The sequence below is a fragment of the Acomys minous genome (assembly GCF_964271855.1).
Source record: "Acomys minous genome assembly, chromosome: 16".
NCBI classification, from domain to species: domain Eukaryota; kingdom Metazoa; phylum Chordata; class Mammalia; order Rodentia; family Muridae; genus Acomys; species Acomys minous.
The window spans coordinates 66,988,945-67,004,047 of NC_140498.1; the positions used below are offsets into that span (position 1 = coordinate 66,988,945).

Sequence of the window (15,103 nt, forward strand, 5' to 3'; positions counted from 1 at the left end):
AAACCCCAGTGCTGGGGAGGCAGAGACAGAAGGACCCCTGGGGCTCACCAACCAGCCTGACTGAATTTCTAAGTTCGAGGTCAAAAGTGAGAGACCCTGTCTACAACCCAAGGCGCAGGGAGACGGACATCTGACATCTGAGCTGACCACTGTTCACGCACACTCACAAATGTGGCATGTGCACTTGCAATGTACTCGAACACACGAGAACACATGTGTATACACACACACACACACACACACACACACACACTCAAAGCCATTTGTGTGCAATAGCTATACTCAGCTCAGATTTCACTTTGTTTGCTGGTGAATGAATAGTGCTGGCTTGCTGCCCTTGACCCTATGTTTCGGAGGACCTAGGGTGAGCCTGCACCACCATGACAGGCCCCGCACTGCAGCCCTGGGCCTAAGAATGGCAGAGCTCAAGAGTCTTGTTACAGTAAACACCCGGGACGTGCAGGCTGGGCGCACTGAGTCCAGGAAGGAAGTGGCTGGTGAGGCTCTAGTTTCCCTCTGTGGCTGTGATGAGCCCGATGATCAGAAGCAAGTCGGGGAGGAAAGGTTTCATCTCACCTTACAGTCCATCCCCGGGGGAAACTGAGGCAGGAACTGACGAGGAGATCATGGAGGAACATTGCTTACTAGTTCCTGTACAAATTGCTTTCTTACACAATGGAGGGCCAGTCACCCTGGGGGGGCACTGCAGTCAGGGAAATGCCGCACAGACATGCCCGTTGGACGAGCTGATCGCAGCGATTTTTTCAGTCGTTGCTCCCTCATCTCAGGTAACTAGGACAGGTGGCTTCCCTCAGAGACCTCCTGAGCCAAAGAGCCTCTCGGAGCCCCGGAATTAACCCTGTAGCGAGGAGGATATCCGTCCACTCAGTTCCGAGAGCTCTTGTTCAAATACCTACTGTGTGTGGGGAGGTTGTAGAGCACCTATAACGGTTAGTGTGGCTCATCGACCTCACGGGAGTGAGAATGAGACAGGAGACAAACCTGTGGCCATGTCTAAGTTCACTTAGTTGAGGGGGGAAGACGCACCCTAAGTGTGGGCCACACCATCCTGTGGGCTGGGATCCTCGACTGCATAAAAAGGAGGAAGCGAGCTGAACATCAGCATCTGTCTCCCCCTGCTTCCTGACTGTGGATACAATGTGAGCGGTTGCTGCCATGATGGACTGTACACCCTCAGACTGTGAGCCAATATTAACCCTTCCTTCCCTTAGGCTGCTCCTGTCAGGTATTTTATCACAGTAATGAGAAAAGCCACTAATATCGTTTCTACGGGAAGCCTTGCATTAGGCATCTACTGTTGCTAGGACTGCCCTAAGCTACTCTGGACACCCACTATTGCCAGGGCCACCCAAAGTCATTCTGGACATCTACTGTTGACAGGACCATCCCAGGCTACATCAGATATCAAGTGTTGCTAGGGCTATCCTAGGCAATACCGAGGATTCCTGCTCCTGTTAACTTGCTCTTAGTCACACACAGGACCCCCATGATGAAGCCACACCAGGTTTCCAAGCTTAGTTTTCATAACCAACAATTTAATAATAATCTGAAAATAACTTGAGAGGATAGAGGTAGGGCCTGGTAGTAGAATATTTCCTCAGGCTTGTTTCGAATGGCAAATATTCTCTCCCCCCCCCCTTCTCCCTCCCTCTCCCAATCTCCCTGTCTGAGCCTCCGGAGTACTGACATTAGAGACAGGAGTTACCACACCTGGTCCCTTATAGACACTTCAGTGTTCAAAGTCAGCTCTGAACTCTCCGTCCTACCACAAATCCAGCCTTTGATTCTACCATAATGACTTTTATTTTCTTGTTTTGGCACTGGGGGCTTGAGACTCCTATGCTGTTCAATAGCTGTTATCGCGCATTGTAAGATAAGCAAAGTTGAAAGCCGCTCACTAGCTCTTCTGCCTGACTTGAGGGTTTTTTCCTCTCTCTTTGCCTCTACTGTGATACTCCTATCACAGCAAGACCCAGATCTCGACAGATCAGGATTGCATCCCACAGAGTGCCATGCGAGACAGTTCCCTGGCCTCTCATGAGATTCCTGCTCCTGAGGAAATGTCTTCTTCTCACTGGTTAACTTGGAGGTTCAGATAGATGGCATCACTTGCCCTAGAATGAATTGGACTTCGACTCAGATATATCTGGCTCTCAAACCCAAGCTCTTTCCCTACAGATGAGGTAGAAACTTCTGGAAGGGTGAGGTAGTGTTTTAAGCTTTGAGGGCTGTCAACATTGACTGTTATGGTGGAAATAACTCTAGTTCACACTGCATAAGCCAGTGGTTCACAATCCTCGAGTCATGACCCCTTTGGAGGTTGAATGGCCCTTTCACAGGACTCACTTAAAACCACCAGGAAACACATATTACAATTCATAATGGTAGCAAAATTAAAGTCACGAAGTAGCAACAAAAATAATGTTATGGTTGGGATCACCACACCATGAGGAACTGTGAGTATTAAAGGGTTGCCCCAGTAAGAAGGTTGAGAGCCACTGGCTTTAAGCCTTTATGGAGAGAGGTGTGGCTGCTCCAGCAAAACTTTTCCTGAAAGAACAGGCAGTGAGCTGGCTTTGGCCCTTTAGGTCAAGTTTGTAGATTCTGCCTGGAGGCAGTAGTAAAGAAAAGCGGTGGATGAGTGAGGGCAGAGCCAGTCAAATATAGAGCCCAGGGTTCAATGGCTCTTCAGCAGCACCTCATTAGTGTGACGCACTGGAGCCCACAAGCCTAGGGTAGAAGAGAACAAAAGGCTACAGAAAAGACACTGGGGCATGGGCCTGGCTCAGTGGGAGAGCACCTGCCTGGAATCCCCCAGTGAGGAGCTGGGGTGTGGCTCAGTGGTAGAGCACCTGCCTAGAATCCCCCAGTGAGGGGCTGGGCTGTGGCTCAGTGGTAGAGCACCTGCCTAGAATCCCCCAGTGAGGGGCTGGGGTGTGGCTCAGTGGTAGAGCACCTGCCTGGAATCCCCCAGTCAGGGTCTGGGGTGTGGCTCAGTGGTAGAGCACCTGCCTGGAATCCCCCAGTGAGGGTCTGGGGTGTGGCTCAGTGGTAGAGCCCCTGCCTAGAATCCCCCAGTGAGGGGCTGGGGTGTGGCTCAGTGGTAGAGCCCCTGCCTGGAATCCCCCAGTCAGGGTCTGGGGTGTGGCTCAGTGGTAGAGCACCTGCCTGGAATCCCCCAGTGAGGGTCTGGGGTGTGGCTCAGTGGTAGAGCCCCTGCCTGGAATCCCCCAGTGAGGGGCTGGGTTGTGGTTCAGTGGTAGAGCCTCTGCCTAGAATCCCCCAGTGAGGAGCTGGGGTGTGGCTCAGTGGTAGAGCCCCTGCCTAGAATCCCCCAGTGAGGGACTGGGTTGTGGTTCAGTGGTAGAGCCTCTGCCTAGAATCCCCCAGTGAGGAGCTGGGGTGTGGTTCAGTGATAGAGCCCCTGCCTAGAATCCCCCAGTGAGGGGCTGGGGTGTGGCTCAGAAGTAGAGTGCCATCTTCTTTTCTTTTCCCCTCTTCAAGGGCCACGTCTTTCTTTGTTCACTAAGGCTGAGTTCTGGGAACAATGTGACCCCACTTCACAGTCTTCTCTGTTAGGTGTCCCTAAGCACTCTGCCTCCAAGAGTCATGGCAATGATTAGCTTGCTTCCTTCTGAGGTCAGAGTCACCTGTATACAATAGAGACTGAAGTTCCCCCTGGAAACATCTATTGGTATAGGGCTTCTCAGGGGACACTCAGCCCATATTCCTGACGTAAGACCTTGTCCTGTCTATATACAGCCTTGCATATAACATGGGCAGACTGCTGGCCACTGGGACCCCCTGTGGTACCTGTGACATGACTACTGTGTACGGGGTTAAAGGTTACCCAGGCACCATGCACCTGGGGGTAGTGAACTTGACAGGATGGTGAGTCCCTGGGTAGTGTGGCAACTGTGTTAATGACCCCTGAGACGCTGCCACTCTCTTCATTATGAGCCCAGATTCTAACTAGCACAGTTCTGAATCCTGTTAATTTCACTTAATGGGCTCTGGGAATGGCTTAATGTGTCACTAGAGGGAGCTGAAACAGCTAGAAGTGTGGTTCTTTTTCTCTCTTTCCAACCAAGAGTAATTAAAAACCTGTAGGATTAGAGGAAAGGTAAAACCCACGTTCTACAGTTAAGACTTTTTGTTTTCATTTAGGGGTGTGTATAGCCCAGGCTGCCCGCAAATTCGCTCTGTGACTGAGGTTGACTTGCAGCCCCTGATCCTCCTGCTTCCACCCCCCAGATGCTGGGGCTACAGGTGGACGCTGTCACACCCAGCCATCACACCCAGCTCATGTGGCAACGAAGAACACTCTTGCTCTTGCAGAGAGGACCCAAGTTCTGACCCACCATCCACACCAGGTGCCTCATAATTGCCTGCAACTCCAGCTCTCCAGGGGATCTGATGCCCTCTTCTGGCTTCCATAGGTACTGCACTCATGTGCACAAACACACAGACCAGCACACACACACACAAAGGCACATAATTAAAAACTAATAAATAAAAATAATGATGGACTGGCAAACAAGATGGTTCAGCAGGTTAAAACTCTTCCCAGGAAGCCTGGTGACTAGAGTTTGATCCCGGGGACCCACATGACAGAAGGAAGGAACGGACCTCCACAAGCACACACCTCCACACACCAAATAAAATTAGAAATGTAACCACCTTCTGAAAGCCACAGCTGTGAAGCTATGGTGAGCCACAGTTTCTGGGGACTTTCCAAGGCTGAGGAGGTGCACTGGGGTTGAATGACCTCGGGGGAAATTCATGGAGCCAAAGACCAACGTTCTGGCCCCTGTCAGCTGCTAGTGGGTGTTTACTATTGAGTCCCCACTGTGTGGAGAAAGGCAATTCCCAGGTCTTTTCTAGAGAACTTAAAAGGCTGATCCTTGTATGTACATGTGTGCATGCATGCACGTGTGTGTGTGTGTGTACAGGATATGTGGTTGTGTGCATGTGCATGCGTGAGTGAGTGTGTGTGGTGTGTGTGTATGAGACGGGTGTAGGTCAGAGCTCAGCCTTTAGTGTTGTTCCCCAGGCATTGCCCATCTTGCGTTTTGAGACAGTGTCTCTCCCTGGCCTGGAACTTGCCAAGGAAGCTAGGCTGGGCTGGCCATTGAGCCTTAAGGATCTACCTGTCTCTGCCTCCTCAGTGCTTGGTTAGAACACTAACTACCACGTCAGATTTGTGTGTGTGTGTGCATGTGTGTGTGCGTGTACGTGTGCATGTGTGTATGCGTGTGTGTCTGCACGTGTGCACGTGTTCTGGGGACGGGACTCAGGTCCTTATGCATACTTGGCAAGCACTGTAGCTACCAAGCCATCTCCCCAGCCCCGCTTTGGTAAGGTGTTGAGGACAGACACGAGAGCCTTAGAAATCCTAAGCATGAACTCTACCCTCACTGTGTCCTGGCCCCAGGGCGGCTCTTTTTGCTTGACTACAACTGCCTGCATGTCAGCAAGGATGTGAGCCTCTGCCTCAGGCTGCGAGCGCCTGCGAGCAGGGCCCGGCCACGCTGCCACAGCCTCTTTGCAGTAACTGCAGGAAAACCTGTTGGCGGCAACTATATAAGCAGTCTGTGGAGAATGCTGCCAGCCCTGCCACGGGACGTGGAAAGACTCGAGCCAACTCCTGAAGCGGAACAAGGGACAGGAGGAAGCATCAGCAATCTCTAAATCAGTCTGTCAGTTGATTCAACTCCCATCAAAATCCCAGCATTTGCTGCTTTTTTTTTTTTTTCATTTGCCAAAGTGACCGTCAGACTTCTAAAAATGGCATTGGACTTTTGGAAACCAAGAGAATGACCAGAGTTGCTAAGTATGAGCCGTGTGTGACAATGGGACACAAATGAACCAGGCTGCTGGCAGAGACCAAGGAAAGCCTGCCACAGACTGGTCCACGGGTAGGAAGAATTCAATCATCACGACTGAGACTCGTAGCAAAGAGAGAACCCGTTGATGGGCTGGTGGTGCTGGAGGCGGGGTGGGGGTGGGGGTGTCAGGGTAGGAGACTGCCTCTGAAACCATCCAGAAGAATCTCACTTTGTACCAAGCAGCAAACCCCACTCCAGTCCTTATGGATGTGGAGTGCTTGCCGGGCATACACGAGGCCGTGGGCTCCAACCCTGCACGGCATGGTCCAGGTGCAGTGGTGCACGCCTATGGTCCCAGCACTGGGGAGGCCAAAGGAACTGGAGTTCAAGGTCACCCATCCTCAGGGACAGAGTGAGTCCTAGGCCAGCCTGGGCCCTGTGGTGTTGTCTTAAGTAAATAAGTAGATGTTTCCCTATCATAGAACTGAGCTCATGCACGCATTGCTGATGAGACTCTTCCATCCAGAGCTTGTTTGGAGCTGGGTTCTACCTCCTGTGGCCTGGATCTTGACAGACTCATTTTTTCTCCCTCCCGACTTGTAACACTGGTGTTCAGACACAAGCCTCTGTGAAAAGGCATCTACAGACCGCCATCTCCCTGAGGCGCGTAGAGGTAAACATTACATATTTGATCAAGAGGGGACCCGGAGAGAACATCCATTCTCCAAGCCCCATCCCGTGGCGAGCCAGATGCCTCAGGAAACTCACACAGGAGCTGCGAGCACGCCCAGCGAACACGGAAGGGGCTAGGTCAGGCCAGCTGCATTCCACAGAGTCTTCCTGCGGGCAGATGAGCTGGGAGCCTAGCTGGGATATGACCTGGAGTCTCTTACTCACAGATTTCCATAAGCTCCCACAATGCTCAAAGGCTGGAGCTCAGAGTGGTTGAGTACAGTCCTGAAGGTCACACAGCCAGCAAAAGGCAGGGGCATCACACAGATTCACAAGTTCGCCTACAAAACCATAGCTAGATCTATTTCCCCCAAAGCCTCTGAGTACTTCAGGCTGACTTGTTTGGGGGGTACAGAGGGTTAGTTTTAATGAGATGGCTCAGCAGGTAAAGGTGCTTGCTGCCAAGCCTGACGGCCTGAGTTCGATCCCTGGGAGCGACATGATGGAAGGAGAAAACTGATTCTCATTAGCTGTTCTCTGACCTTCAGACATGTGCTTTTGCAGGTGTGTTGCGTACATGTATGTACAAGCACACATATGCACATGCATACACAAAACACACAAAAGAGTGAGTCCCGCTTGCCTGTTGGCAGTTAGCGCCATTACTGCTGCTCTGGGCCCTGAGCTAGGCTGCTCCCGACAGGTGTCCGGATGTGAGGAGCAGAGGAGAAGGTTGTTGGCTAACTGGAAGGGATGCTACACTAGCTCACTACCTAGTTCTTCCAGAGAATTCTCCCCAAGACAGATGCGCAGCAAAGGAAAGTGAGCTGGGACCTGAGACATACGTACATTGTTTGAGGCACAGAAGAGCTGCTTCTGGAATTGGGGGGTGGGGGGGTGGGGGGGTGGGGGGGGTGGGGAGTTGGGGGTGGGGAGGAGTAGGTGGGACTAAAGGCAGCAAGTCCTTCTGGGAACACTGTAGCATGAACAGGAAAAGGCAGCAATAAAATTTTAACAGCCTTTTAGAGAGAGGTGCCGGGAGTCAGTCAAGGAGTCCTTCAGGAGGGCTGTACCAAGCTGCATGGGGCTGGTTTCTAATTTTCCTCCCTTAGAGATGTGACAACATGCCTAGGAAAAGCAATTTAAGGGAGGAAGGGTCTGAGGGCATTGTCCATCACGTGGGGAAGGCACAGCGGCAGGAACATGACGGTCACATGGCGACCACAGCCAGGAAGCAGAGAGAGAGGCGGATGCTGGTGCTCAGCTCGCTTTCTCCATTGTATTCAGTCCAGGGCCCCAACCTAGGGAACGGTGTCCCCCACATTCATGGTAAGTCTTCCCATTCCAATCAATCTATTCTAGACACCCCCTCACGGACAAAGCCAGTGCTGTGTCTGCTAAGTGATTCTAGAGCCTGCCAAGATGACAATCAAGATTAACAGCCCCAGGTGGCCTGGTTTGAGCTGAGGAGAGTGGGAAGACCTGACTTTGGAGCAGCTGGACCTGCTAAACTTGGGTAGGTGACCTGTCTGCTCTAAGCCTGCCTTTTTTTCCTCATCAGAAACTAGTGGGGGGATGACAGCACAAATGCTCCTCTGGCTGCATGGCCTGGTCAGGCAAGTTCTCTTACAGGCTCACAAGGCCCCCAGTGATGGTTGAACTTGTTTGTCAACTTGGCTAGATAGGGCATCAATTCAGTTCTGCCTCTGGGCAGTCTGGACAAGCGTTTCCAGGAAGTATTAGTAGGGCAAGGTAGACCATCTCCCAGAGTACACAGCACCTTCTGGATGTAGCCAACATATAAGAAGGTCCCAGGGACAGGTTGCCATGTTCCCTTGCTTGCCTTTGCCCCTTGCTGGCGAGTGCATCTGCTCCTCGGCTGTTGCTGCTGCTACCACCATAGAGGCCCTACGTCTTCAGCCTTCCAACATGCATGAAGGCAGAGCAGCTTTCCAGGAGCTCCAGGCACTCACTAGGACATTCAGCCGTACAGACCGAGCAGCTAACAGAGTCCCAGCGTACAGACAGATGGCCACCGTTGGACCACCCGGCTGTGTCATGTAAGCCAAGCGCTAATAAAACCTCTTCAAGATGTACACTCCGTCTCTCTCGGTTCTGTTCCTCTAGATAACTCTGACTCAAAACAGTCCCCCACGGAGAACCTCATGGCTTCAAGAAAGGATGGGTGTGCCGATGGGTACCGAGAGCAAGGAAAGTAGCATGGGAGACCTTGCTGACGGTGCGTCCATCGATTCAAGCAAAGGACAAGGCCAGCATTCCATACCAAGGAGGACACTGGGGCGGTTAATCCTGACCACTGTGGTTGTTTCTATGTTAAACGCACTCAACACTTGGTCCTCAGCTGGCGGTGCCGTTTCGGGAGGCCAAGGAACCCTTGGGAGACACGGCCTATCTGGAGGAAGTGTGTTGCTAGAGGGCGGATATTATGGGTTATATGGCTTGAACCATGGCTCAAACCAAGCGACCAGTTTCCTGGATACGAATGCAATGGGCCACCTCACGTTCCTGCTGACAGCCGCCGTGTCTTCCCCCATGGGGATGGGCTGTGTCCTTCAACCAGCCAGCCACGGTAAACCTTTGCTCTCTGGGAAGGTTAACACGGTCAGCTCTACAGGAGATGGAACCGCCCAGGAGATAGCCCTCTGGAAATGCCTATGAGAAAGTCTTCTAGACTGGACTGGACTGAGGTGGGAAGACCTCCCTAAATGTGGGTGACACCATCCATCTTGTGGGTTGGGTCCTGACTTGAATAAAAAGGAGGAAGTGAGTTGAGTGCCAGAATTCGTCACTCCCTGCTTCCTGACTGTGGATGCCATGGGATCAGCTGCCTCACTCCTGTCATCTCTCCTCCCCAGCCTCGGTGGACTGTTCCCCCTCAAACTGTGAGCCAAATCAACCCTTCTTTTCTTAAGCTTCTCATGGCACAGCAATGAGGAAATAAGCACACACTATGGTAAGCTCCTTCTGTCAGGTGTTTGTCACAGCAGCAAGAAAAGCAACCGGTCCAGGGTCAACTTGACAAGATTGAGAATTTACGTGATTAGTAAGGCTGCCTCTGGGTTTGCGTGCAAGGGCAGACAGCGTACACTAAAGGGGAGAGTGTTGCCTAGGATGCAGCCAGCATCCTCCTGCAGGCTGGGCTAGCCAATGGGACACAGGGGAGGAAGGAGGAAGCCTGTGACATAGGCAAGCCTTTTCATGTCCTGTCCTCTATGATGGAAGTTGCTCGGCCCCTTCCCACCTAATGGATGCCAACTGGGAGCCAAACTAAACCACTGTTTTTGAGTCCCCAGTGTTCTCACTGTGAAGTGAGTGCGTGTGTTTCTAGTAGCTCTCTGAGTGATTGCTGTAGCCCTTGTCTGGCCTTGAGACGAGATACCGGCTCAGAGCTTACCAGCCTCACCGACGAAGACCTCCACGGGCGCACTGGCGGGGCTCTCACCGATGATGTTATAAGCCGTCATGATGACTTCGTAGCGCCTGTACTTCTTCAGATCTACAAGGTCAAACACACATGGTCAGACTACAGCTGGACCAGCTTCTGTTCTTGGATTTCCTCTGTGGGCCACACCCAGGCAAAGGGGGACTCCAGGGAGAGAGGTGGACTGCTCTTTGGGGGACTGGGAAATGCCTCGGTCCTGCTCCTGAAGCTCCTGTCAATCAAACGAGATGACTCCTCCCACCTGTGCCCAGGTGAAGGGGAACAAAGTGCCCATGGCTGGGCCTGCCTCTGGCCAGCAGCTCTCCCCCAAAACAAGCAGCAGATAAAGACCTAGGCCCTTGCAAACTCCTGCTCCTCCTGTTTTCACTCCCCGAGTGCTGGGATTACGGGCGTGTGCCAGCACACCTGGTTAATGTCAGGTCGGGAATGGAACCCAGGGCTTCGGCATGGTAGGCAAGCATCCCCCTCCGTACCCACTGGGCTACAACTCCAGCCCTTGGGTCAGAGGAAAAGGCCACTGCCTTCCAGCTAGTTAAGATGGGGGGCTAGCTCAGCAGTTAAGAGCCCTTGCTGTTCTTCCAGAGGACATGGGTTTGATTCCTGGCACCCATATGGAGGCTCACGACTCTCTGGAACTCCCATTCCAGGAGATCCGATGCCCTCTGCTGGCCTCTTTGGGCACCAGACACACATATCGTACATGGATATACATGCAGGTAAAATACCCACAAAATGAAGGGGAAAAATATGGTTAAGATAGTAAACTTTGGCCTGTATAGTCCATCCACTATCATTGAAAGAGAGAGAGAGAGAGAGAGAGAGAGAGAGAGAGAGAGAGAGAGAGAGAGAGACAGACAGACAGACAGACAGACAGACAGACAGACAGACAGACAGAAACAGGGAGACAGGTAGATAGGTAGACAGGGAGACAGAGAGACAGAGAATCAAAGAGAGCCACAGGAAAGATTTTGCCCTTTCTGACTTCCCCCTCCATTCCAATCGGAGGGGAACCCCAGCAATTAGAGCCATGAATCCAGCCTGGTTTCACCTGGATGTCTGGGCAGGGCTGCTCGCTGCACACAGGGGCCCCGAGACGCCATGCACTTACGTGTTAACTCATAGGTGGTTAACGTGGAGCTGCTGTTCACGGTCTTGAAGCTGCTTTGGGCTATGGGGAGAAGGAAGGCCGTTAGCACAGAGGAGCACTGTTCCTAGAAGCCACGTGCGGGGTGGACGCCACGTAAGTGGTGGACGGGAGGCTGTGTCCCTCCCGCATGACTCCCATAGTTCCCCGGGTGCTGCGGAGATTGCAGGCTTCTCATTGGCTCCTGGGGTTACCACACTTCTTCCTGACACACGAGGCATCAGCCTGAGACGGGTGGTGGTGGGCTGGCCCTCCGATAGAGGGGAACAAATGTAAGGGCATGGTCAGCACTATGGGGGGGGGACACTAGTGAAGACACAGATATGTTTGGGTTTTGCTTTCTCTTATTCTTCCTTCCAGGCCTTTCTGGGGTGCAGGTCTACTGACTGAAACTTACAGCCTACGGGGCTCTAATCTGAAGGGGATGAGAATCCTTTTAGTAACTCATCAAGCACCTGAGAGGCCCCCCACGCCCAGCCCCCATCAGGGATAAGTCTGTGTGCAGTCAGCATGTGGACCCCTGGTGGAAAGGATGGGGGTGGGGCAGGGAGCCTGTGGCATGCTGGGTGGGCCAACATCAGGCAACTTCCCGGCCTGATGGAGGTGATGGAGGTAGGAAGTGCTACCCATATGTTCCCCTACCCTGTCTTGCCCTCATCATAGAGATCCACCTGCCTCTACCTCCTGAGTGCTGGGATCAGAGGCGTGCGCCACCACACCTGGCAAAAGGGAATTTTGTATGACACTATCCAGAGAAAGGGTAGAGAGAGGCAGGGTCTTCTGAAGTCAAGCTGGCTCCCTGGCAGCTGACTATTAACAGAGGCAAAAAAAAAAAATGGCTATGGTGGGGTGCAGGCTCAACAGAGATCGGAGGTGCCCACACATGGATTAGATGGGCGTGGCCTTCACCTCAGACCATTCTCCACACAATGTGTTCTTGGAAAGCTGGCCCCTTCTCCCTCCATCCAGCTTCCAGATGCACTGCCTCCATCAGTGCCCCGCCGGCTTCACACTGCATTGTGCCCACTACCACCCTCTCCCTTCCCCCTACCCCCTCTACAGTATTTCCCAGCATGCCTTCCATGGGGCAGACAGACATTCGAGGCTCACTTGTGGACATCCCCCAGCAAGAGGAGCGTTGCTCACCTGTGAGGTCAGCACGTAAGGCAGAAGGGCTCTTGAGTGTCTTGGCCTCGGGGCTCGGGCCTGTCTCAGACTCCAGCTCACGGTAGTAGATCCTGTAGCCTTGCAGAAGGCCGTTCAGGCTCTCATCCCGGGGAGGCTGCGAAGATATTGTACACTCAGCCATTTTGGGGGATGTTACCAGAGTCATTACGTATAAAATGATTGGTGGCCTCTAGCCTGGTAGAGTTAGCCCACCATGAAAAGTCAATATTTCAAGTCCAAGTATTTTATTTTATTAGGAGGATGATTATTTGTGTGTGTGGTAGGGGGCAGGCACACATATGTGTATGCATGTATGCACACATATGGGCCGTGGCATGAATGTGGAGTTCAGAGGACAATTTTCAGTTGATTTTCTCCTTCTACCATTGGGGGGTTCTAGGGCTCGAACACAGGCTGTCAGGCATCTTTATCTGCTGAGCCATTATGCAGGCTCTAAGCCTATAGTCTTTAATTTTAAAAAATAAAGGAAGAAAGCTGGTGAGATGTCTAAGTTGGCAGAGTGTTTACCTTGTAATCACCAGGTCTTGAGTTAAATTCCGACCCCACATAAAAAGCTGGGCAGGGTGGTAAGTACTTATAATCCTACACTGGGGAGAAGGAAGACAGGAGGAGTCCTTGGGGCCTGGCCAGCCTACCTGGTGAGTTACAGGCTGGTGAGAGGCCCCATCTCAATAATCAAATATCTACTAAGAAATGCCCTAGGTTGTCCTCTGGCTTCCATTGTGTACATGTATGTATACCTGCATGTGTATGTGCAAAACACACACACACACACACACACACACACACACACACAGAGAGAGAGAGAGAGAGAGAGAGAGAGAGAGAGAGAGAGAGAGAGAGAGAGAAAGTTTGAGATGACTGGAGGGAAAATATGGACCATTCCAGGCTCAGAGCCAGCTGTGGAGCCCTGCTCAGACCTTGTATGTGGTCTGGTATGACGGCTGCTAGTCTTGATCCAGAATCATCTAAAACTCAAGCATCTAGGCATGCCTGTGAGGGATCTTACTGATGGCATTGTTTGAGGTGGAAAAAAATCACCCTAAATCTGGGTTCACCTTTTGGTGGCCGGCTCACACAGAAAGACAGGTGAGAAGGAAGCTTTTGCTTTTTGCCTGTTTGCCTTCACTCTTGCTGGCAAGTTCATCTGCCCTGCTGCTGAGGCGTTTCTTTGCTGGTATTAAAATCCCCTTCTTCAGGATTCCAGCATAGACTGAAGACCAGCTGCTCTTTAGGAATCTTCTAGGACTCCAGTACCAGGTTAGGACTGCTGAGCCATCCAGCCCTGTGGACTGAACAATGTCTGGGTGCAGAAGGAATCTCCTGTGTACTGTGTGTAGGCAACACCGGTCAATAATAAGTCTGATGGCCCATAGCTGAGGCAGGAAATAGAAGGTGGGGCATCTGGCAGGCAGAAGGGATTCTGGGATAGAGCCAGGCACAAGAGATTCAGCTGACAAGGTGTGAGGAGAAAGGAGGAGAAACTAGCCACATGGCAAAATGTAGATGAGAATAAATGGGTTATTTTAAATTATGAGGTAGTCAGAGAAGAGCCTAGCTATATGGCCAGGGTATTTGTAAATAATATTTTGAGTCTCGTGAGTCATTATTTCCAGGGAGCTGTAGGGGTGGGAGGAAAAACACTTCAACCTACTACAACAACGGGGTTCCTGGCCTTTCTATTGGGAGACAGCCCCTGTGGGACTACCCAGACCCCAGGCTGGAAGCCAGTCTAATAATATTCATTTTATGTTTAGTTCCTTTACAGAAGCCTAGCTGATCCATGAAGACGTGAGTTCTTATCCTATGTCCAGCTGAACTCCTTGAGGTGAGGCAGGAGAGCAAGGTGTGGGCAGAGATGAGGAGGGAGCCTCTCTCTGTGTGGGGTCAAGTTAGAAACAGTAAGGTCTAGTCCCCTTCTCAAACAATATGTCTTTTTGGGACTCTTTTTTTTCCCTCTTGCAAATAGATTAGAATTAGTTGACGGGAAATCACACCGGACTTGGGAGGGCCTTAATTCAATAGCTGGTGTCTTCGTAAGAGGAGGGACATTTAGACTTGTGGACACACAGAAAGAATGTCCCATGAATATGGAGAGGGAGATTAGTGTGGCGTGTTTATAAACTAAGGGACACGAATGGCCATCATCAACCAGAAGACACTGGGAGATGCCTGGACGGTGCCTTTCCTGGAGGGAGCAATGTTCTGCTGTCACCTGGCCTTGGACTCCTAGCTTCTAGAACGAACCTATGGCTGTGACGTATATGTTTTGTAGAAATGTGTCGCAGCCATCCCAGGATACCCTGATGTCCACACAACCGCTCCCAAGTCCCTGTGACATGGACCCAAAGACCAGAGTGCCTACAACTGCCTTCGTAGGCCCCGGACAACCAGCGCTTGCCAATTGATCAAGTGCACTGCCCTCTAAACCACAAGCTGAGGGGTTTGGGAAGCCAGGAACGTGTGTGGTGACAAGGCTGGCAGTCACACACACACACACACACACACACACACACACACACACACACACACACACGGGTCGGGAGTGCAGCATGTGCAAGATGCTGCTGGAAATGATGTCTGTGAACAATCCTAGCCACAGGGGCTCCAGGCCTGCCATGCAGACTGCTCATCAGCTTCCGGCCTCCCTTCTGTCCACATCTCAAATGAGGGGTGGTCCAGAGCACACAGATGCCGGGCAGAGGTGGAGACATGTGACCTGGGAGGTTTGCTGGGTCTCGGCTGCCTGCCGTCAGAATGGTTAGCAGATTCCCACACTGGCCAGAG

At 51.9% G+C, this 15,103-nt stretch overlaps 1 protein-coding gene across 2 annotated transcripts in view; it reads right to left on the minus strand.

Annotated features, from left to right (window-relative positions):
- Window positions 1–15,103, minus strand: part of SDK1 (sidekick cell adhesion molecule 1) — a 955,689-nt gene that overhangs the window by 56,455 nt on the left and 884,131 nt on the right. For both annotated transcript variants that reach the window (XM_084763891.1, XM_084763892.1), the window contains exons 33-35: window positions 12,275–12,410; window positions 11,093–11,152; window positions 9,937–10,038 (exon numbers count right to left, since the gene is read on the minus strand). In XM_084763891.1, coding sequence (XP_084620017.1) covers window positions 9,937–10,038; window positions 11,093–11,152; window positions 12,275–12,410 — 298 coding nt within the window. The remainder of the gene's footprint in view (window positions 1–9,936; window positions 10,039–11,092; window positions 11,153–12,274; window positions 12,411–15,103) is intronic.